This window comes from Chiloscyllium plagiosum, chromosome 21 (genome assembly GCF_004010195.1).
Source record: "Chiloscyllium plagiosum isolate BGI_BamShark_2017 chromosome 21, ASM401019v2, whole genome shotgun sequence".
In the NCBI taxonomy this organism is placed as follows: domain Eukaryota; kingdom Metazoa; phylum Chordata; class Chondrichthyes; order Orectolobiformes; family Hemiscylliidae; genus Chiloscyllium; species Chiloscyllium plagiosum.
The window spans coordinates 14,988,857-15,012,070 of NC_057730.1; the positions used below are offsets into that span (position 1 = coordinate 14,988,857).

The following is a 23,214-nucleotide window of genomic DNA, read 5'->3' on the forward strand; positions in this document are numbered from 1 at the left end:
GTAAAAAGATTTCTTTCCTTCAAAAATATAAAAATTCAATTATTTTCTCACTGTTGGAGAATTAATCTATTTCAATGTATGAACCAATAAGCATTGCAAAGCATAATTTGCTGTGTAACAGAATCATAGTGGTTCACAGCTCAGAAAAGGCCCTTCAGCCCATCGAGTCTCTCCTGGTCAAAAATAAACACCTAATTATTCTAATCTAATTTTCAAGCACATTGCCCATACCCGTGAAAGCCTTGGAACCACAAATGCACATCTAACCTTAAATGTTGTGAGGGTTTCTGTCTCTACCATCCTTACAAGCAGGGAGTTTCTCACCACGCTCTATGTGAAAGTGTTTTCCTATTTTTAATATTTGTTATAATAAAAATGTATTTTGAAAGTTTGGGACGCTTTTCATCACAGAGACACAGCTAACAATTTTAACACTTTTAAATCCAAAATATAATGACTGCAAAAATTAAAATAAACCAATAAAAGTAACAAAGACTATAGATGGGAGATCAAAAGAGAAAATGCTGGAAGTCATTTGCAGTGAATACCAGCAAGGTTGTACTAAAATGCATGCCCTGATCATTTGGCACTGTAACACCATGTAATGCAATAGCATTAAGGGATGAATTTAGAGCCTAGAAGTAAAGTACAGAGAGGTACTAGAAGGCTGATCTCTGATGTCAGAAGAAATAGTTATATTAGCTTGAAAAACTCAAGCCTCTCAACCCTAAAAAGGCGTCAAAGAGAGAATTTAGACCAGCACATAAGATAATTAATGAGTGATATCAATTGAGTTCTAAAAAGCAATATTTAGGGCACAGGTTCGGGGTTATGACTTTTAGGAGACAAATCTGAAAGTATTTATTTACACGAAGGTTGACCAACATTTGGAAGTGGTTTCACAAACATCAATTCAGGACACCAAGATTAAGTTAGATACATTACCACAAATATGGTAAAAGGCTGGAATTCTAAGAGAATAACAACAAATTGGTTGAACAGCCCATCAAATCTATCTAAGAATTTACCAAAAGCAACGTCCAAAATTTTTTAATGGCATTTACTAAGAGTTCAAAAATACACTGACCATCTCAAAAGGAACGAAGGTACAGTTTCGTCAAACAGTTTTACTTCGCATCGCTGTCCTTTTCTTCTGTCTGCAGTAGTAAAATATTTCTGCTCCCCTACCTTAAGACAAAGATTTTTTCTAATCTTTATACTAATTCAATAGTGAAATAATTACATTTTCACCATAAACATCAAGGGATAAACGTCACAACAGAATTCTTTGAAGATTAATGTTATTGAAATTAAAGATCTCAATCTTAAATTGATTTCTACTTCAACATATTTCCTTAGACTTCACTTAGAACTAATAAATCCAGAAATAAACTGCATAATATCTATGCAGTAATTTTTGAAGTACAAGTCTACTCAAGCCTAGCTACCTAGAAGTTTTGAATGATCTCAAATTCACAAAAGGTAGAACAGGATGGTTGCACAGGACGCTATTGAAACAGTCAAGGCTAGAGGTAGCAAAACTATGATGAGAATTTCAGCAACAGATAAGCTGAGACAAGGGCAGATTGGACATTTGAAAGAGAAGTTGAAACGGCAATATTGATGATGGTGCAGACATACAGTAGGTACCTAAATTTATTCAAACATAACATCAAGATCACAGCAGACAAGTTTGACATCAGGCAACTTAACAGAGAGAGGTATGATGACAATAACAAAGGAATGCAGTTTCTGATAAGGACTGAAGGCAATAACTGCTTCCTACTCAATATTTAGTTGAGGGAAAATTCTGCCAATCCACTATTGTTTGTTGGACAGGCAATCTAACCATGAGAAACATAGTCAAGAGAAGTGAAAATAGGGTAAAGCTGTGTTTTATCAATGTGCATATGGAAACTAATGCTGAGGTTTTTGTTTGATGTCGGTGAAGTGACATATATTGATGAATCCTTGGGAGACATCATAAGTAATGGTATGGGAGTAGGAGGAGGAACCATGGCACATAATTTTCTGGTAGGACTAGATAGATGACAATAAAATCTGGTGAGAATAGGTCTACCCCTGTTGGATGATAGTGGCTATTGGTACACTACTTAAACGTAAACTGAAAATTTTACAGCTTTTCTAAATCAAACACATTATTTTAAACTATTAATTTGACTTTTATGGTGTAAACATAAAAATATGCAAATCACTATTAATAGGAACACCAAGTAACCGTGTTTTAAGGGTAAAACCCTACGAAGTGCTGAAAGAGTACAAGAATATTTAGAAGTGATTAATTTCTGGTAAAAATTTAATCAACTCCTGGTTTGATCCACACTTTGTTATAGATATTGAATAGGAAACTGGTGGTGGAGGAAGCCCTTGCAGGGGAGGGGCAGGTGAGCAAGATCAGTTGGCTGGGGTTTTAGCCAAAATCCAAAGCTTAATCCTGTGGTACACAATTGAGAAATAGGGAAGTGGTGGTTAGCACTGAGATTGAGAAGAACATTCCTACTCCTCCAGGCTACACATTAAGATCAGCATCTTGAGAGCAACCTTGAGTGATTCCCTTAATGATCATTGTTTAGGACAAGTGTAGACCTGGTAATCCTGTAAGCTCATACAGTAACTTCAACTCCTACCATGTTCAGGACAAACCAATTTCTGGTTTGAGTTCTAAAACAGGCTCCTCATCAGTCTATTCAAGGGCATTTGCAGTTCACCAATACCCAAAACCAACATGACCAATCAATGTGTTTCAAAAGCTTTTTAAGTTGTGGAGGAGGGCTCCATAAATCAGATTCATTTGGCTGGCATGTGAAAGTTGAACAAATGTCAACAGGTAACATCATTAATTCACAGTCTTTCTGCAGACTCTTCATTTAGCTGTGCATATTAAGTTATGTCACATTTGGATTCATTAATGCCTCCAATTCCCAGAGAATGTCATCAGAAATCACCAATTAAAATAAGAACAGAGAAACATAATAAATGGAATGATGAAAATAATCTTTTTTCATATTACTAATCTAAAAAACTCATTAAGAATGTTGTCATGTTCTCTTTTAACAATGTGCAAAAGAACTGTCAGTGCTTAGCATTTAGTATTAATTGATGATTGTTTTAGATACATAAAAGTAATTTTTCTTCTACTAAACTTATATATAGAATATGTGTGGTAGTGAATGTTCATTGCTTCACTGAAGAAAACATCCATTATATTTTAATTACTAAAAGCTCACCGATCTGACTGATGCCAGTATATTGATTATGTTTCCATTCAGGCTTTGGCCATTATGAACAATATCTCCAAGTGAATAATAATCCTGAGGATCTTTCACAGGTAAATGCAACAAGGAGAGAAGTCTGGAGTCAAGGTCCAGGTCATGGCACAATCTCACCATTGAGAAGTTCTCACTGACTAGAAGTTTATAGCAACTAAATATGAAACAACAAACAACATTAATGCCAAAGGTTTCATCTACAGGATGAATCATTTTTTAAAACAGTAGTAATTATGTGCTACATTGTCTAAACTATAGTGTTAAACACTGCTTGGAAAATAGATCCAATTTGTTCTAAAAAAACATATATCATCAATATGTTCAGATTCTCAGCAACCTTTTCAATCCCATTGTTGGCACAAAACTAAGTTTTATGTTTGAACAAACTTCACTTGAGTTGTCATTAAATTAATGGCATACCAACATGCAATTCTATAAATTCAAAAGCATATAAAATAGTTGTGCTGTTTAATCTTAAGATGTCGCTCTTGGAGAGAACTGAAGTAAGAGTCTAATTTCTGCTTATGAATTGAATATCTCTGCAGCATAGCTCTCACCTCTTTATTGTCTCAATCTCTGCCTTGGATTTCACTCCTGTTTTCTGTCGGTCCAGATGTGTCTCAAACATGAGGGAAAGGTAAGAATGACTGCCCTTGACAACAAGGCAATGTTTGACCCAGTGTGGTATCAAGGAGCCCTAGCAAAATTGAAGTCAATGGCAATGAGGGGGAAATTGCTCCCACTGGTTGAGGTCATGACTAGCAAAATGAAAGAAAACAGTAGTAGAGCAATGTACAGTCCCTGAACATCACTGCAAGAGTTCATCAAAGCAGTATCCTAGGCCCAACTATCTTCAATTTCTCCATCAATTAAACTCTTCTCTCATAAAGTGAGATGATGGTGAAGTGGTAATGCCACTGCATTAGCAATCCTGATGCCCAGGCTAATGCTCTAGGGACACAAATTCAAACCTAACTGTGGAAGTTATGTTAAAAAATCACACAACACCAGGTTATAGTTCAACAGTACTATAACCTGGTGTTGTGAGATTTTTAACTTTGTCCACTCCAATCCAACACTGGCACCTCCACATCAGTGGAATTTAAATACAATAACTTTAGAAAGAATGCAAGGATGTAGAGCAACTTTATCAGAATAGTTATAGGGATTAAGGAATTCAGCTATGTTTAGGTTGATGAAGTCAAGAGTCCTCACCATGTTTCCTGTCACCCTATTGGGTACCTTTGATCTGAGGACCAATGTCTGGAGTGATGGAGTACAGATATGTGTATCTCTCCAGCAGATCTTGAGTGCCATGCTTGGCTCTCTATAGCAGTAACCAACTTGTCCTTGGACAACCAGATGTTGCACGACTTGCTGCACTACTGCAGCTTCTGGCAATGGAGGTAATTGCATCCAACATTAATGTCTGCTTCTGTTCCTCCATATGGATTCTTACGAAATCCATGAATGCAGATGGGATCCTCTCCTGCTTGGGGCTGGCCACATGCCTGGTCCTCTGGATGCCAATGGCTAGGTATTTTTCATCCCTGACCAGCTACAGAGCTGTCACAGTGACATGCTCACCAGATTTTGCTCCCAAACTTTCTAAGGCTAATGTTCGCACTAAGGTGTCAGTATCTGAGGTGGGGGTGCATGAAGCAGCCTTGTTAATGCTTCAAGGAGGGTTTGAGTGAGGTGACATTAGCTGAGCATCATAGCTGTTCATGCTGCTGCACACATGATCAAAAAGTAATGAGATATCCCAGACAAGTGATTAGATAATACATAGGCCATGCAAGGTAGTAGTGGGGGAGGTTGGGGGCTAGCTAAAGTGAGTGAAGATGATGTTTTAGGTGTTACAACATGGGGTAAACCTCTCTGCCAATTTAAACCTGACACACAGAGAAGCTCACCTCACCGTAATCTGTTAAATTTTGAGGGGCAAAAAACTATCCCAGATCTCATTATTTAAAGTAAAAATTAATAATTTTATTCTTTAAATCCAAAAGAGATCATTAAAATAACAATTATGTACAACTCCTTTCGTTTAAACCAATCTTTTACCTCCCATTTTACAATACTGATCCATAAAGTCCTTCTTAAATTTATAGCAAATCACTTTCAAACCCAGCATCATCTTCGGATGTCAAACTTTCTGGATTTCTCCAAGTCGGCTTTGGGATTCTGCTGCACAAATTTCTTATGGACAGCTACCTTTCAGAGAACTATTATGCTGGTATTTGTTGGTACTTGGCAACTCTTTGCTGTTCTCCCCAACTGTTCAAAATGTCCGGTTTTATACCTCAAAGCATCAGATCATTTCATTAGCTTGATGTTATCCCAAACAGTAAAATTCAAATTCGATTGGACTTTGGTATCTGGGGCATAATTTAGCCTGATTGGCTGAATTTTAATTTGTTTTTATTCCATGGCAAGCAACTCCAGCTATTTCTTTCAACTAAATGTTACATTTTTAAATTGGTCAGCGCACTTTGTGGTTTCAGTTCTTGCCAGCTTCCTCTCTCTCAAAGGTACAGTACACACCTACACCTTCAAAACACCTCCCCCCTTAAGAAAAAATGAACTATCATAATGAAAAGATAGCTTCATTTTGTTTCTCTATTCCTTAAGCACATTACCACAATCTGCATATGACTTTAATTGAAGTTCATATTAACTTATTCCTATATATATGATTGAATCTCATCTATACTTTATCAGTTAAATCCGCAATAACGCATCTGTGATTACATTCTTACGACCAACGACATGTACAATTTGTAAATTAAAAGTCTGTAACATAAGACTCCAATGATATAGTCTCATATTCTTGTCTTTAAAGCATTCCAAAAATGTAAGGGGATTGTGATCCGTGTACTCACTTGTCTCTTACACATTGTTCGTGACGTACACTTTAAAAAGTTGTATGTCCAGTACCAAACTCAATAGTTATTTTTCAATCATGAAGTATTTCTTCAGTGGATGTTGAGTTTCTTCGAAAATTAACCAACTGGCAGTTTAATTCCATCATCATCTTCCTGTAGGAGTACAGCTCCAACTCCTTTGTCACTAGCATCAATGGCAACTTTGAAGGGTTTTGAAACGTTTGGTGTAGCTAAAAATGGTGCGTTAGTTAACATTGCTTTTAAATGGTCAAATGCCTTGTGGCATTGTTCTGTCCACTGAAGCTTTGTGTTCTTCTTCAGCAAATCAGTTAATGGTGCCACTACACTGCTGAAGTTTGGAATAAACTTCCAATAGAATCCACTTAGTCCCACAAATTGAAGCAGCTCTTCCTGTGATGTTGGTCATGGAAATTCCTCCCGATGGCCTTTGTCTTTGCGTTCCATGGGGTCAACCTTCCATGACTGATGTCCCAAGAACATCACCTCTGCTTTCACAAATTCAGTTTTGTTTTTAGTTTATTACCAGTTTTGCTTCTCATAGTTGTTAAAGAGCTCTGCCAACTGTACCATGTGATCTTTCCAGGACTTACTAAATATCACTACATCGTCCAATTAAAATGCACAGTTTGTTAACCCAGCCACAACTCTGTTCATGAGTCTTTGGAATGTGGCGGGTGCATTCTTCATTCCAAAGGGCATCACTTTGAATTGATATAGCCCATTTGGGGTTATAAACGCAGAAATTTCTTTTGTCGTCTCTGATAAAGGTACCTGCTAGTAACCATATAAGTCCAAGTTGGTGATGTAACTGGCTAGTCCAACTTTCTCGATACAGTCCTCCAATCCTCCAAAATGAGTGATTTTGTAACGGCATTGACCTTCCGATAATCCACGCAAAATCGTTGAGTCCCGTCCGGTTTGGGAATTAAGACGATCAGCGAACTCCATTTGCTCTGGCTCAGTTCGATGATATCCTCATTGAGCGTGGCCTCCACCTTCTTCTGGACCTGTCTGGCTTTGAAAGAAGCCAATAGGGGTGCTGTTTTATCGGAACAGTATTCCCTACGTCTGATTCATGTACAATAGCATTCATCCTCTCCAACTGATTCCTGCGTATGTCCTCATACTGTAGTAACAAACCTTTCAACTGCGTTCTTTGCTCCTGAGACAGATAGTTTAATAACCTATCCCACTCCTGAAGGATTTCTTCATTTTTTAACATATCTTGAGGCACATCAAAATCCACAACATCTGGATTTGATTCCTCACTCTGTGGGGCAGTAACTAACACCCGTTTCTTCAGTTCTTTCAGATAATAACCGTCAGGAATATCCTCTGCCTCCTTTTCGGAGTATACATCCACATATATAACCTTTATCATGTCTTTCTATTGCAAGTCCCTTAACCTTTCAGAACTAAACACTTCTGTCTGACGCTCTGCCTGTACAGGTTTATCCTGCACCATTACGTCAAGCAGGATATCCGCTAATTGAACCTCAACTCCTTCATCTTTCTCTTTAGTTTTTGCTTTGTGCTGTCACTTATGATAGTGGGATCTTGTTACTACATAGTCTGGGAAAATACCAGGATATCTTTCTTTTAATTCCTCAGTTACTTGATCTTCCTTGGGCTTCTCCACAACAAGGGGTGTCACTCTCACCTTGGACCCTGCTAAATCATTCCCAAGAACAAACTGGATTCCTGGAACTGACACTCTGTGAATAACTCCCATGGATACTTCCCCAGTCTTGAGTTGGCACTCCAACCTGATCTTACGTAGGGGAACGCCAAACTTTTATCCTTCTAACCCACAAATTACCACACTCTCAGACAACAGACCAGAAAGAGTGCAAATTCACTCATCTCTTACTATTAGATACTGGTTAGACCCTGTATCTCTTGAAATGAAAACTTCTTGTCCTTTTTCCCCCTGTTGTTTCCAAGTAAACTTTACCCACAGAGGCGAATTCTTCATAGAGATCAGGCACTAACTCCATACCCAGCCCTTGCCTAGGCCATGCACTCTCCTACAGCTCCTGGGCTCTCCTTGGGGTTTCCTTTACTACTTTCACTAATGCCACTGGCTTAGCTTCTTTTACCACATCTTTTCCCACACTGCCTTTCCTTAACACCCAGCACTGTGACTTTACATGTCCCACTTTCTGGCAGTGAAAACACCTTTTCCCAGTACCCTTCTGAAAACAGGACAATGTAATTTTCTGTGACCTCCTCCATTACAGTGAAAACACCTGAGGCCTTTCACTTCCTTTCTACTCACTTGAGCTTCTTTAACCTGTGGTAAACAGTTACCAGTGTTCTCTACTCTTTGTTTCATAATGTAGGATCTCCCCTTCTCCCAAATTCTATTCCTCACAGGATGAAATTCTGGCCAGTAGCTTGTCATTTGCACTAACATGTATTCATCTGCTAACTCTGCTGCCCTTCTCAATTCCTGAAATTTGTTCTTCCATGTCAATTCTAATCATGTCTGGAAGTGAGTTTTTAAACTCCTCCTGCAGAATAATCTCTCTTAGAGCCTCTATCTTTAAGGCCCACACTCATCTATCAAAATGACTACGTTTAATTCTTTTGAACTTAACATAAATCTGATCCAGTTCCTTCTTTATGTTTCTGAACTGCTGTCTATGTGCTTCTGGTACTAATTCATTTAGTCTGAACTAGCATTACCCATAAATCCTTGGACCACCCCATCTGCCTAGCCAATTTTTCAATTGAAATAAAGAAGGCTTCAACATCTTTCTCATCAAAATGTGGCAGAGTTTTGACATAGTTGTATACATCGCTACCTTTACTTTTAATCTCCATCTTCTTTATTTTGCTGATTAAGTCGCAACTTCTTGAGTTCAAATTCTCTCGTTTTGCTCAGCTAAGAACCTTCTCTTTCTTTTCCTTCTCTCTTTCCCTTTCTTCTCTTCCTCTCTCTTTCTTTGTCTTCAAACTTAATTTTCCTCAATTGTAATTGAAGATTTTCTAACTCTACTGCAATTGTCTGTTTCTCTCATACCTCTAAGTGTTGGAGTAATAATTTCAGCTTTACTTCTGTCTTTGGTTAAATCCAATTCTTTGCTCAGTCTAAGAGTATGGTCTTTTATTTTCTAAACTTTCCTGGCAAATTTGGTAATCATCTGCAAACTCCAGAACCTCTTTGGCAATTAAGAGCCATTTCTCTCCCTTTTAATTGAACTAAGTACAAGTAACTGAAATTAAACAAATTGTCTCACCTATGTTTTAGTTAATGACCTAGAACACTAACTGGCAAGTGTTTAAATCTACTGGGCTTTTTTCAGACCCCAAATCTATTCAAATCTGTCCAAATCTCAGACTGGATCTGTCTAAACCTGTTCAAATCACTGACGAGAGCCCTCAAACTGACGACACAGTGTAAACCTCTCTGCAAGAGAAGCTCACCTCACGTCGTAATCTGTTAAATTTCGAGAGGCAAAGAACTATCCCAGATCTCATTATTTAAAGTAAAAATTAATAATTTTATTCTTTAAATCCAAAAGAGATTAAAACAACACTATGTACTACTCCTTTCTCTGAAGCCTATAGTTTGGCACCACTCTACAATACTGATCCGATAAATTCCCTCTTAGATTTATGGCAAATTACTTTCAAACCCAGTTGTTGTCTTTGAACTTTCTCTGTAGATTTCTCTAAGTCGGCTTTAGGGTTTTGCTGCACAAATTTCTTATTGACAGGTACTTTTCAGAGAGTTATTTTGTTGGCTGTTGTTGATGCTTGGCAGTTCTTTGCTGTTCTCCCTCTAACTGTTCAAAATGTCTGGTTTTATACCCTAAAACATCAGATGCTTTCATTGGTTTGATGTCATCTCAAATAGTAAACTTCAAATTTGAATGGATTTTGGTATCTGGGGCATAATTTAAACTGATTGGCTGAATTTGAATTTGTTTTTGTTCCATGGCAATGCAACTCCAGCTATTTGTTCCAAAAAAAGTTACATTTTTAAATTGTTCAGCACACTCTGTGGTTTCAGTCCTTGCCAGCTTCCTCTCTCTCTTAAAGGTACAGTACACACCTACATCTTCATAACATAGGTAAGAGTGCGAATGCCAGAGTGTGAGCCTTGGTAGGTGGTAGGTACAATAGCAGAGGTAGTGCAGATGTGAGATAACAAAGTATGGCACTTACCCTGCCAGAATGGAGAGGGTAACTGATCCTCTTGCAGCACTGCTGGCCATGCTTCTTCACCATCAAAATAGTTCTGTCCAGGTGATGACTTCAGAATATGCTGCCAGTGGTGCTGTGACTCTTCTGTTAATATTCTTGGAAAAGGACTCCTCCCCTTTTCATCACCCCCTTGACCAGAACTTGATGGTCCCTGTTGAAGGACTGTGATATTATGATCCCCTTCTCTGACATGTTTAGACTTCATCCTTGACTGAGCAAGGCAGCTCTGCAATGCTTGGGCTCATCTGGGTGCACAGTGGTCTTTTAAATACGTCACAAGTACTAGGGGTATGCTGAACAAATCCTGCCTCATCTGTCATGAGTGTGTGAATTCCAGAGAGGAGGATTTTCTTCCTTTATTCACATTCCTATCCACTTCTCTGCTTCATCATCAAGCTGTCGGGACTCAAAGCATGCAGTAGCTTGATGGTGCAATTATTACCATTATGAACATTGAAAACAAGCTCCTCCCAGCCATTTATGTCAAGGCTAACAACTTCGGTTTGTCTTCATTGTATTGTCTTTGTCCTCACCTGGAATGTTTGAGCGCTTGGAAAAAGCAAGACCTGATGGGGGTGATGCTCTTGACAATCCAGATACAGTGCTCAAAGATATGCAAGTAGAAAATTGGCCTGTTCAGTCAGGTGTTAGAAGATCACAACCTTGAGAAGCCGTCATCCTTGGAACTGTTGATGACCTACAACTTGTAGCCCAAGCCTGGATAACTTGGCATGGGCTTCTTCACTAACTGGATGACTTTTGGATGTATATTATCAGCAAATCTAACCTTATGTTGGAAGGAAGGTCATTTTTAAACAGGTGCAGATGGCTGGGTTAAAGACACTAACGAGAAGCAATGTGAACTGCTGATAAGCAATGAACACCCTACCTCCTGCAAAAATGCCATCCCATATTCCCAATTCCTCCGCCTCCGCTGTATCTGCTCCCAGGAGGACCAGTTCCACCACAGAACACACCAGATGGCCTCCTTCTTTAGAGACCGCAACTTCCCTTCCCACATGGTTAAAGATGCCCCTCCAACGCATCTCGTCCACATCCCACACCTCCGCCCTCAGACCCCACCGCTCCAACCGTAACAAGGACAGAACGCCACTGGTGCTCACCTTCCACCCTACCAACCTTCGCATAAACCAAATCATTGGCCGACATTTCTGCCACCTCCAAACAGACCCCACCACCAGGGATATATTTCCCTCCCCACCCCTTTCCGCCTTCCGCAAAGACCGTTCCCTCTGTGATACCTGGTCAGGTCCACGCCCCCCTACAACCCACCCTCCCCTGCCGCTGCAGGAATTGCAAAACCTGAGCCCACACCTCCTCCCTCACCTCCATCCAAGGCCCGAAAGGAGCCTTCCACATCCAAAGTTTTACCTCCACGTCCACCAATATCATTTATTGTGGTCTCCTCTACATTGGGGAGACTGGATGCCTCCTAGCAGAGCGCTTTAGGGAACATCTCTGGGACACCCGCACCAATCAACCACACCGCCCTGTGGCCCAACATTTCAACTCCCCCTCTCACTCTGGCGAGGACATGGAGATCCTGGGCCTCCTTCACCGGCGCTCCCTCACCACCAGACACCTGGAGGAAGAACGCCTCATCTTCTGCCTCGGAACACCTCAACCCCAGGAAATCAATGTGGACTTCCTCATTTCCCCTTCCCCAACCTCACCCCATACCAAACTTCCAGCTCAGCACTGTCCCCATGACTTGTCCCACCTGCCTATCTTCTTTTCCACCTATCCACTGCACCCTTCCCCCCCCGACCTATCACCTTCATCCCCTCCCCCACTCACCTACTGTACTCTATGCTACTTTCTCCCCACCCCCACCCTCCTCTCATTTATCTCTCCACCCTTCAGGCTCTCTGCCTGTATTCCTGATGAAGGGCTTTTGCCCAAAACATCAATTTTACTGCTCCTCGGATGCTGCCTGAACTGCTGTGCTTTTCTAGCACCACTCTAATCCAGACTCTGGTTTCCAGCATCTGCAGTCATTGTTTTTACCCTGAAGCAATCACTTTCAGAATGATGACCTATGAGGAGGATGCAAAGATGCTTCAGTGTGATTTGGACAAGTGGGTGGCAAGTGCATGATAGATGAAGAGTAATGTGGTTAAATATGAGGTTAGTCACTTTGGTAGCAAGAAGAGGAAGGTAAATTATCTGAACGGTGACAGATTGGGAAAAAGGATGGTGCAGTGAGACCTGAGTGTCCTTGTACACGAATCACTGAAAGCAAGCATGCAGATACAGCATGTGGTGAAGAAGACAAGTGACATGTTGTATTCATAGCAGTAGGATTTGAGTACAGGAATGGGGATATCTTGCTTCAATTGTACAGGGTCTTGATAAGATCACACCTGGAGTACTGTGCGCAGTTTTTGGTCTCTTTATCTGAAGAATATTTTAGCTAAAAAGGGAGTGCATTGAAGGTTCACCAGATTGATTCCTCGAATGGCAGGACTGATGTTTGAAAAGAGACTGCATCAGTGAGAACAATATTCATCGCATTTTAGAAGAATGAGGAGGGATATCATGGAAACCTAGGAAATTGTAACAGGACTAGCCAGGGTAAATGTAGGAAGTTCCTGATGACCAGGGGAGTCCACGCCCAGAGGCCACCGTTTAAGGATACAGGACAGGTCCTTTAGGATTGAGATGAGGAGAACTTGCTTTACCGAGAGTCGTGAGCCTGTGGTATACTTTGCCGCTAGAAGTGGTTGTGCTTTAAATGTTGGATGTTTTCAATGAGTACAATATAGCTCTTAGGACGAAAAAGGATCAAAGGGTATGGAGAGAGAGTGGGAACTGAGCACTGAACTGGATGATCACCTATGAATGGTGGTGGAGGTTCAAAGGGCTGAAAGGACTATTCCTGTCCAATTTTCTAAGTTTATAGCAGTGCGTGACCATAATTGTTAACAATGTATAATGATGACTTGGATGATGGAAGTGAACTTACTACCACCAAATTATGGATGATACAAAAATTGGTGGGAAGGCAAGCAGTGAGGATGATACTATGAATCTGCAGATGGATAGAGACAGGCTAAGTGAGTGGACAAAAGCTTGACAAATGAAATATAATGTGGTAAAATGTTGAGTTCATGCATTAAATTTTATCCTTGTATTAGAGTTAACTTTGTAATAATACTTTGTAACAATTATGTTTAAGTTTGTTACTCTACATTTCTTTAGAGTTTCTATATATAAGAATATTTCACTACTTCATTCTTTTTTACATTGTCTAGAACAATTTGTTTAGATTAATATACTGTGATATTCTGTCATACTTTTATAGAGTTTTTAGGGCATGCGCAACGTTTTACACTATATCATTTATTTTTAAAAAGATTATAAGGACCTAAATGGCTCAATGAATAAATAAATATCAGTGATAAGTGGCTGATATAATAGAAACTTGCATCATTAAGCAAATTGTGAGACGTTGAACCCGAGTATCAATCATTGGCTTTTGATAGCATCTATTTCCTTGCTAAAACATATGAGTAAAGAATATATTAAACTATCCTTTTATCTTGGAAACAAGTCAAAAATAACCACAGTAAACCAAGAAGAAGAAGATAGGCCCATGGATCATTATCAACTTAAAGATCAAATCATAAGATAATGGGAAGTGAGGTCTGTACAGGTCGTTCTGCTGTAACACATGTTTCGTTAACGTGAAATCACTGTTACATGATTGATGAATTGGAGACATTGTTTCGAAAGCAAAAACTTTTAAAATGTACGTTGGTTGTAATGCGATTATATCACCAACACTTTAAGCGCTGCTGCTAACGTGTGAGTTTTCTATAATGCAGGGTTGCACAAGAATGCAACCATCACATCATAGAAGAACTACCTGTAAATGAACGTTACTTTCACTGGCAATCAATCAGAAATTGGACATTCACTACATAGCCAGTCAAGACAAATTATGAACTGTTCATACATCACCCAATTGGGTGATTGACTATGCAACACCTGGATCAGAGTTTGGAGACATTGCCGATAATACTATTGGGTTAATGAGGCCTACTTTAAATAAATAAAACAAATAATTCCTACTTTTTGGTTGTGTGTTGTGAGGTTTCCTGCCTCAACTACCCTCCGAGGCAGTGCATTTCAGACATGAAGGGCTTATGCCTGAAATGTAGATTCTCCTGCTCCTTGGATGCTGCCTGACCTGCTGTGCTTGTCCATGTGGTGAAACGGTTAAAAATTATGTCCCAATACATGTGTGAATCTAACCAGTGCATTTCAGACATGAAGGGCTTATGCCTGAAACGTAGATTCTCCTGCTCCTTGGATGCTGCCTGACCTGCTGTGCTTGTCCAGCACTACACTCTTGACTCTGATCTCCAGCATCTGCAGTCCTCACTTTCTCCTAGTTGAATCTAACACCCTCTGTGGAAAAGTTTTTCTTCAAATCCCCTCGAAACCTCCTGCCCTTTATTTTAAAATTATGTCCTCTCATTATTGACCCTTCAACCAAGGGGAACAGCTGCTTTCTATTCACATATCCATGCTCCTCATAATCTTGTACACCTCTATTGGGTTCCCCCTCAACTTTGCTGGTTTGAAAGAAAACAACCCATAATTATCCAAATTCTCCTCATAGCTGAAATTCTCCATCCCAGGCAACATCCTGATGAATCTCCTTTGAATTCCACCAGTGCAATCATAAACCTCTGATAATGTGGTGACCAGAACTGCATGCAGTTATCAACTGTGGCCTAACCAAAGTTCTGTATAGCTCCAACATTACCTCCACGCTCTTACAAGTTTACTGTATCTCTACTTAAATACCTTATTAAGCTGTCCCGCCACCTTCAGGAATCTGTGGACAAACATCCCAAAACAAAAACCTCTGTTCCTTTCAGCTTCCTTTGCCTTGCCATTCATTAAGTACTCCGTTGTCTTGTTCCTTCTTCTAAGGTGCATCACCTCACATTTATCAGGGTTAAATTCCATCTGCCACTGATCTGCCTAACTGACCAATCCAGTTGTGTCTTCCTGTAAGCTGAGACCGTCTTCCTTATCAACAACCTGACCAATATTATGTAACCTGCATCCCTCCCACATCCTCATTTACATCATTTATGAATATCACAAACAATAGACAGCCCAGCACTGATCCTGTGGTATGCCATTGCACACAGGGCTCCAGTCACACAAATAGTCTTCTACCACCATCCTGTCTCAAGCCAATTTTGGATCCACCTTATTGAGTTACCCTGGATCCCATCAGCTTTTAGCTTCGTTATCAGTTTCCTATGTGGGACCTTGTCAAAGGCATTGCTGAAGTCCATATAAACTAACTGTCCTAGCTTTGATGTGGAGGTGCCAGTGTTAGACTGGGATGGACAAAGTTAACAATCACACAACACCAGGTTATAGTCCAACAGATATTCCAACTGTCCTGGCTTCATCCAAAACTTGGTCACCTCCTCAAACAATTCCACCAGATTTGTTCAGTGTGACCTCACTGTGACAAAGCCACACTGACAATCCCTGATCAAAACCTTGCCTCTCTAAATGGAGATTAATTTTCTCTTTCACTAATTTCTCCAATAGTTTCCCCACTACCAATGTTAGATTCACTGGTCTATAGCTCCCTGGTCTATCTCTACCACCCCTCTTGTAAAGTGGAAACACAGCAGCTGCTGCCCAGTCCTCTAGCACCTCTCCGGTGGCCAGAGACAATTTAAAAATTTGAGTAAGGGCCTTTGTATTTTGCTCCCTTATTTTCCACAATAGCTTGAAATGCAACTCATCTGGATCTTTTAAATCTGTTAAATTCTCCAAACCTTCCTAGCTTCTTACATTAATCTGCTTAAGAACTTCAATTTCTCTTACCAAATTCTGTACTTGTATCCTCCTTCTCCCGAGTAATGATGATATGAAATAATGAATAAACACTCTGCCAATGTCTCACTCTACTATTTGCCAAAACCAAAAACAGAGTGCTGGAGAAACAATGCAGATTTGGCGGCATCAATAGAGAGTAAACCGTTAACGTTAAAGTCCAGAACTGAAGGTAGCTGGGGAAGGATGAAATATATGTCTCCATTTGCAAAACTTATCCATTTGTTTGATGTGTCAATACCTCTGTAATTTTATGTTTCTGTCTATACTGCTTACAATGCCACCTAAATTTACTCATTGTCAAAAGGTGGATATGTAGCTTTCTATCTCATCATCTACATTGTTAATAAATATGATGAATAGTTCAGGCTGGAACATGAATCCTTCTAGGACACCAGTAGGTGCCTCTGGCCATTGTCCCTACTTTCTATCTCCAGCTGTTCAATTAATTTCCTAGCCAGGTCAATATTTGCCTTCAATTTTAGCTTACAGTGAAATATGAAAGATATTACCCAAAATTCCCTCGAAAAAACATTCACAGTTCTCTGTTTACTGTATTAGTCACTCTTCCAAAAAATATGAATCAGAATTTCTTGATCTTCATTTCTTACTGGTGTTCAGTTAATCAAACAAATTTCACTATTCAAATATTCACAATTTCCAATGCTCTATTCCATAAAGAGTCCGGCAGATCTAACTTATTGAGAATGGAATTTGTATTTCAGACAGCACTGTGGAATTCACAGGCCAGAGTGAATTCAAAAGGGACATCCCAATATAGGATCAAATGATGGTGTTCTTACAGTTTGGTGGGTCCCTCCATCAGCTTTCATCATTGCTCACCTCCCTCCCCCACCATGAATGTTGAGGACAAATTATCATTTATATTTTCGTTATATTTGACCAGAACCTCCATTGTTAACAATTGAGCAATTTAAATTACATCAGAGGGCTTCATGCATTCATACTATAATTGAGTGGTGAAGATATAACTCTCAATATACCTTGAAGTAGATGGGCTGAATCTTTCCTCCTTTTCTATATCCTTGGCCTGCACTAGTGGATTTTCAATCACAACTAGCAAAAAATGTTTTCAAATTATAAGTACATGGATACATCATCTTTGAGACTCTGTATAACTATAATAAGAAAGAGGGTCAAACAAGTATGGAGAAAACGATCCTAGTATATTAAACTTGGGTCCCTAAAAGGCATCAAATGGAAAACTCATACTTGGATTCACTGGTCAGGACTTGCACAGGTTTCTGGCACACATCTTCCAACATCTGCCCAATCTGAATCTGAATTCTGTGAGTTTAATGGATTATTTTCGAGGGTTCCAAATGGAGGGCAATTGCCCACTGGAAAATTATTTTTTTCAGGCAATTCCCACATAATCAGCTGCAGTGGGAATTCCACATGGTCCTGCTGTGCAGTTCCTGTGATTCGCTAGCAACTGGAATACAAAAGCCAATTTATATCTCAGACTACTTGACCAACCAAAAATACTCTGAAACTACAATATGGTGTAGAGGACAATTTTTTGCAGTTAAGTTTATTAAAACAAAACTTTTTTTAAAAAATTAGTTAACAGTTCTAGAAACATGAAAAAATTAACCATTCAACTGGTTTGCACTTTGACAGGCCAGACTGCATTGTATTAATTAAACTATTTTGCACAATTCTATTTTCTGAAGTCAGCATTCAAGAGCCGAAATGTTACTAATTCCTAATTAACGTAAAATAACTGGCTTCAGAGAAGCACACAGCCTAAGTCAGCCAAGCCACATATGAAAGTAAGCTTCAAGTCACTCCTGGTTTCAATCTAAGCTCAAAATCTGCACCATCATAAAGCTAATTTTATTGATGTAATCTGATTAAACAATAGAACAAAGGCAAAAAAATGCAATTGTAACTTTGTGTCTTAAGTATAATCCTGCAAACGGGAATTAAAGATTACCACTAAGACAACATTTGATTAAATGAGTACCAGAATTTATTACTAAAGATATCCAGCATTCCTCAAAATTCCTAAAATATCAGGAAGTTCCAGATTCAGGGACCCCAATTCCTAGGAAGGTATATAGTTGTCAACAGTCACTGTTCTGGCTGACAGAACCATTGACGAGCTACATGCATACATCAACTCATCAGAAGAACTTGGGTTTATTTTTTTGATTTTCTGAAAAGCATGCAAAACATGCAAACTGCATGACTCTGGACTTCTGAAAGCATTGTCCTGAAAAATAGACATTTAGATGAACATCTTAAGACTGCTGACGTATATGGAATCATTTCGAAGAACAAATCATTTTCTTCATGAAGCCCATGGGTATTGAGGCAAGGTTAATATTGTAGAATGTATATTTTAAATAACAATCAAGAGTCTATGGGTCAGATAATGTAAACTCAAAAACTGCTGGCATTTATAATTAACAAAACAAATAGACTAGCGTGTGACTGACTTTTAAGCAAAATGTCTGACTTGGATGAACTAAATTGTCAAAAATCAACATGCATATTGATCACTTAACTGTTTGAATGGTGCACTTTCTTCAAAATAATATGCAACATTGAATACATAGGAAAAACACACTTATTATGAAATATTTCTGTTTTAAGGTTAATTTTATTAGCTAGTCATTTAATTAAAACATACCGCAGTCCCCAATTCTGAAACTGTTGGAAAGCCCTCTTACATATTCTTCTCTCCCCCATGAAACTACATTGATGAAGGAAACTGGACAATCTCGAATTGTGAAAGTAAAAGTGTATCTTTCTGTCCCGATGTCTAAAGAAAGTAAACAAAATGTTACCAAACTGTATGCATTTGTACTTCTAATACAATATGTAAATATCTGGATTGTTACTGATTTAAAACATTAATGTACATCTGAATGTACTGCAGCTGTTCAAAAAGGCAGTTCACCTTCACCTTCTCAAGGGCAACTAGTGATGGGCAATAAGAACAAATACTGGCCAGCCAGCGACACCCACGTCCCATGAGTGAATAAAAATAAAATACAAATACAAACTTCGGTATCACAACTTTTAAACGAGTAAAAAGAAAAGTAATTTACTTCTGCTTTCTCCTTGCCTTCAGGAGGATTCAGGAATTTTCAAGCACCTATACATGTAGAGAAAAGCTTTCCCTTCAACTTTTATTTATTTATTTATTTATTTTATTTATTCTGATTACATAGAAATTTCAAAACACAAGTTTTCAGATCAACTAGTTTTTGTTGGTGCTTTCTGATTTCTCTTTTCTCTACCTTTGCTTTAACCATCTACCTTAACTGTTCTGAAATACTTAAATATCTTCACTCCTCTCACTAACTTGGAGTACATTCACAGTCTCGGTATTATGTGTTAAAAAGAAGTTTCTTATTTCTATCCCACATTTCTGCACTCAAACATGAGGGATACCATTTTACAAAGGACCATGAATTCAGGCCCCAGTGTAGTGTGGCTTTGAAAATGGTGGTCACTAAGCCAGGTTGGCATCCTGATGCCTCCAAGACAATTCAAATTTTCAATAGACCATTAGTTGAGAGGGGCAGGGAAGGTGTTTACCTCCAATTAAATTCCCAAAGGAGCTGTACGGAATGGAATTCAATTTTCAACATCTTTGTCGGCACAAGTGAACATACTTGTTTGTGCATAGTAGAGCCATTTTGAATCCGTCTAATTCAGCCTAGCGATGTGTTGCCTGCTCAAGTTAGCAAAGCAACCTCCACTATAGCTGTGCCATTCAGGTGCCATCCAGATAATTTCAGCCTCGTACGTATTGGCTTTAACTGGGTTTAGGGTTTGTCTCTTAGGTAATATGGCCATTTGACCAGAAGATCACATCATAATCATGAAGCAGCTTAGGTGCAGAGTAAAGACCCCGAATTTGTCCAAGCACTGGATTCTTGGCCTAGCATCGAAAAATCTGGCCAGAACTGTTTCCAGTTTCACTGTCCTATCCTTTCATTACTTTAAACGCCTCTAACAAATGTGCCTAATTACAGCATGTTAACCTTGTGGTTTTAAATGAACATCAACCTAATGTTCACAGAAGAATAATACATGTTTTTTTATTTAGACAGTTCCTTGAGATCATAGCTGAGTTGTTTGTATTCTCGCTCAGCTGTGTTCTGAAATGGCTGATAAGTTGAATATAGAACATGGAACATTACAGTGCAGTAATTAATCTGAAACCCATGTAATCTACACTGTTCCATTATTATCCATATGTATGTCCAATGCCCATTTAAATGCCCTTAATGTCGACGAGTGTACTACTGTTACAGGCAGGCCATTCCATGCCCCTACTACTCCCTGAGTAAAGAAACTACCCTGATATCTGTCCTAAATCTATCACCCTAAATTTAAAGCTATGACTCCTCATGTTAGCCTTCACCATCCAAGGAAAAAGGCTTTCACTGTCCACACTATCTAACCCTCTGAATATTTTATACGTCTTGATTACGTCACCTCTCAACCTTCTTCTCTCCAACGAAAACAGCCTCAGTTCCCTCAGCTTTTCCTCGTAAGACCTTCCTTCCATACCAGGCAACATCCTAGTAAATCTCCTCTGAACCCTTCCAAAGCTTCCACATCCTTCCTATAACGCGGTGACCAGAACTGCACACAATACTCCAGGTGCGGCCTTACCAGTGTCTTACACAGCTGAAGCATGACCTCATGGCTCTGAAACTCAATCCCCCTACCAATAAACGGCAACACAGCATATGCCTTCTTAACAATCCTATCAACCTGGCTGGCACCTTTCAGGAATTTGTGCAGCTGGACACTGAAACCTCTCTGTTCATCAATATTGCCAAAAATTTTACCATTAGTCCAGTACTCTGCAATCCTGTTACTTCTTCCAAAGTAAACTACTTCACATTTTTCTGCATTAAATTCCATTTGCTACTTCTCAGCTCAGCTCTGCATCTTATCCAAGTTCCTCTGAAACCCACAACATCCTTTGGCACTATTCACTACTCTGCCGACCTTTGTGTCATTTGCAAATTTACTAACCCATCCTTCTACGCTCACCTCCAGATTATTTATAAAAATGACAAACAGCAGTGGCCCCAAAACAGATCCTTGCGGCACACCACTGGTAACTGAGCTCCAGGACTAACATTTCCCATCAACCACCACCCTCTCTCTTCTTTCATCTAGCCAAGTTCTGATCCAAACCGCTAAATCACCTTCAATCCTAAACTCCTTATTTTGTGCAACAACCTACCGTGTGGAACCTTATCAAACACCTTATTGAAGTCCATGTGCTCCTTGGATGCTGCCTGAACTGCTGTGCTCTTCCAGCACTACTAATCCAGAACCATATCAACCACCTTACCTCCATCCACCTGTTTGTCACCTTCTCGAACAGCTCAATAAGATTAGAGAGGCACGGCCTACCCTTCACAAAACCGTGTTGACTATCCCTAATCAAATTATTCCTTTCCAGATGATTATAAATCCTAGCTCTTATAAGCTTTTCCAACATTTTACACACAACCGAAGTAAGGCTCACTGGCCTATAATTACCAGAATTGTCCCTTCTTAAACAAGGGAACAACATTTGCTATCTTTCAGTCTTCTGGCACTACTCCTGTCAACAATGATGATATAAAGATCGAAGCCAAAGGCTCTGTAATCTCGCCCCTGGCTTCCCACAGAATCGGAGGATAAATCCCAGTGGTCTCAGGGTCTTATCTATTTTCAGATCTTCCAACATTGTAAAACCTCCTCTTTGTCAACCTCAATCCCATCTAATCTTGTAGCCTGTATTTCTGTGTTCTCACGAACAGTGCCCTTTTCCAATGTGCTTCATTCATTATGCGCTTCCCCTATGTCCTCAGATTCCATGCACAACTTTCCACTATGATCTGTGATTGGCCCTAATCTTACTCTAGTTATTTTTTTATTTCTGATATACCTATAGAAGGCTTTAGGGTTTCCTTGATCCTATCTGCCAACAACTTCTCATGTCCCCTCCTAGCTCTTCTTAACCCTCTTTTTAGATCTTTTCTCACTAACTTATAACTATCAAGTCCCCTAACTGAGCCTTCACACCTCATCCTCACATAAGCCTTCCTCTTCCTCTTGACAAGAGCTTCAACTTCTTTAGTAAACCATGGCTCCCTCTCTCGACACTACCTCCTTGCCTGATAGGTATACTTATCAAGGACCCACAGTAGCTGTTCCTCGAATAAGCTCCATATGTGATCCACGGTCTCTGTGACATGCAAGTTGCTGCTTGAAGGGTTGGCTAAATGGGTTTACATGCTTCCTCTGATGCCTTGACTTCATCTCTACACATTCATGGCGAAGTCTTTAGATGTGTTTCACAACTTTCTGAATGAGTTTTTTTCATTTTCTGCTAGTCACAAGCCATACATCTGTCATGAGTCCTTTGGTATGTTTAACGTCTTTCTAGAATGCTTTGAGGATCTCCCAAAATCATGTCCCTTTTCTCCTGGACATCGCATGCTGCAAAAGCATTCTAAGAACAGCAGTTGGTTCAGGGTCTGTTTTAGACCACCCTTCTGCCTTTAAATTTGAAGGAATTCACTGGTGGCACTTCTCCAGTGCTTTGAGGTGCTTATGTAGCTTTTCCAAATCATCAAAACATAAACGGGGATCACTAAGAATCCTCAAATATTCTTTTCTTCAGTCAGCCAAAAGCTGACCTGACACATTTATGGCCACTATACATTTTGACACCGGTGTCTTTCTTAGTCAAGAAAGGCTCCTATTGTACACAAAGACTTTGGTTTTCCATGATCTCACTACTAATCTTAACCTCTGGGGTGGGTACAGGGAACTGGATGGAAAAGGTCCTTAGTTTTCATGTTGCTTGCTAAAAGGCCAATTTTTTCATATTTTTAAGACAAATTGTCTGTCCTTGT

The 23,214-nt window shown here is 39.5% G+C and overlaps 1 protein-coding gene across 1 annotated transcript in view; it reads right to left on the reverse strand.

The window, feature by feature from the left end:
* The window catches only part of meiob (meiosis specific with OB-fold), a 64,331-nt gene that overhangs the window by 34,173 nt on the left and 6,944 nt on the right, over positions 1 to 23,214 (reverse strand). The window contains exons 4-7 of the mRNA XM_043711309.1: positions 18,966 to 19,097; positions 17,311 to 17,383; positions 3,249 to 3,444; positions 1,088 to 1,188 (exon numbers count right to left, since the gene is read on the reverse strand). Coding sequence (XP_043567244.1) covers positions 1,088 to 1,188; positions 3,249 to 3,444; positions 17,311 to 17,383; positions 18,966 to 19,097 — 502 coding nt within the window. The remainder of the gene's footprint in view (positions 1 to 1,087; positions 1,189 to 3,248; positions 3,445 to 17,310; positions 17,384 to 18,965; positions 19,098 to 23,214) is intronic.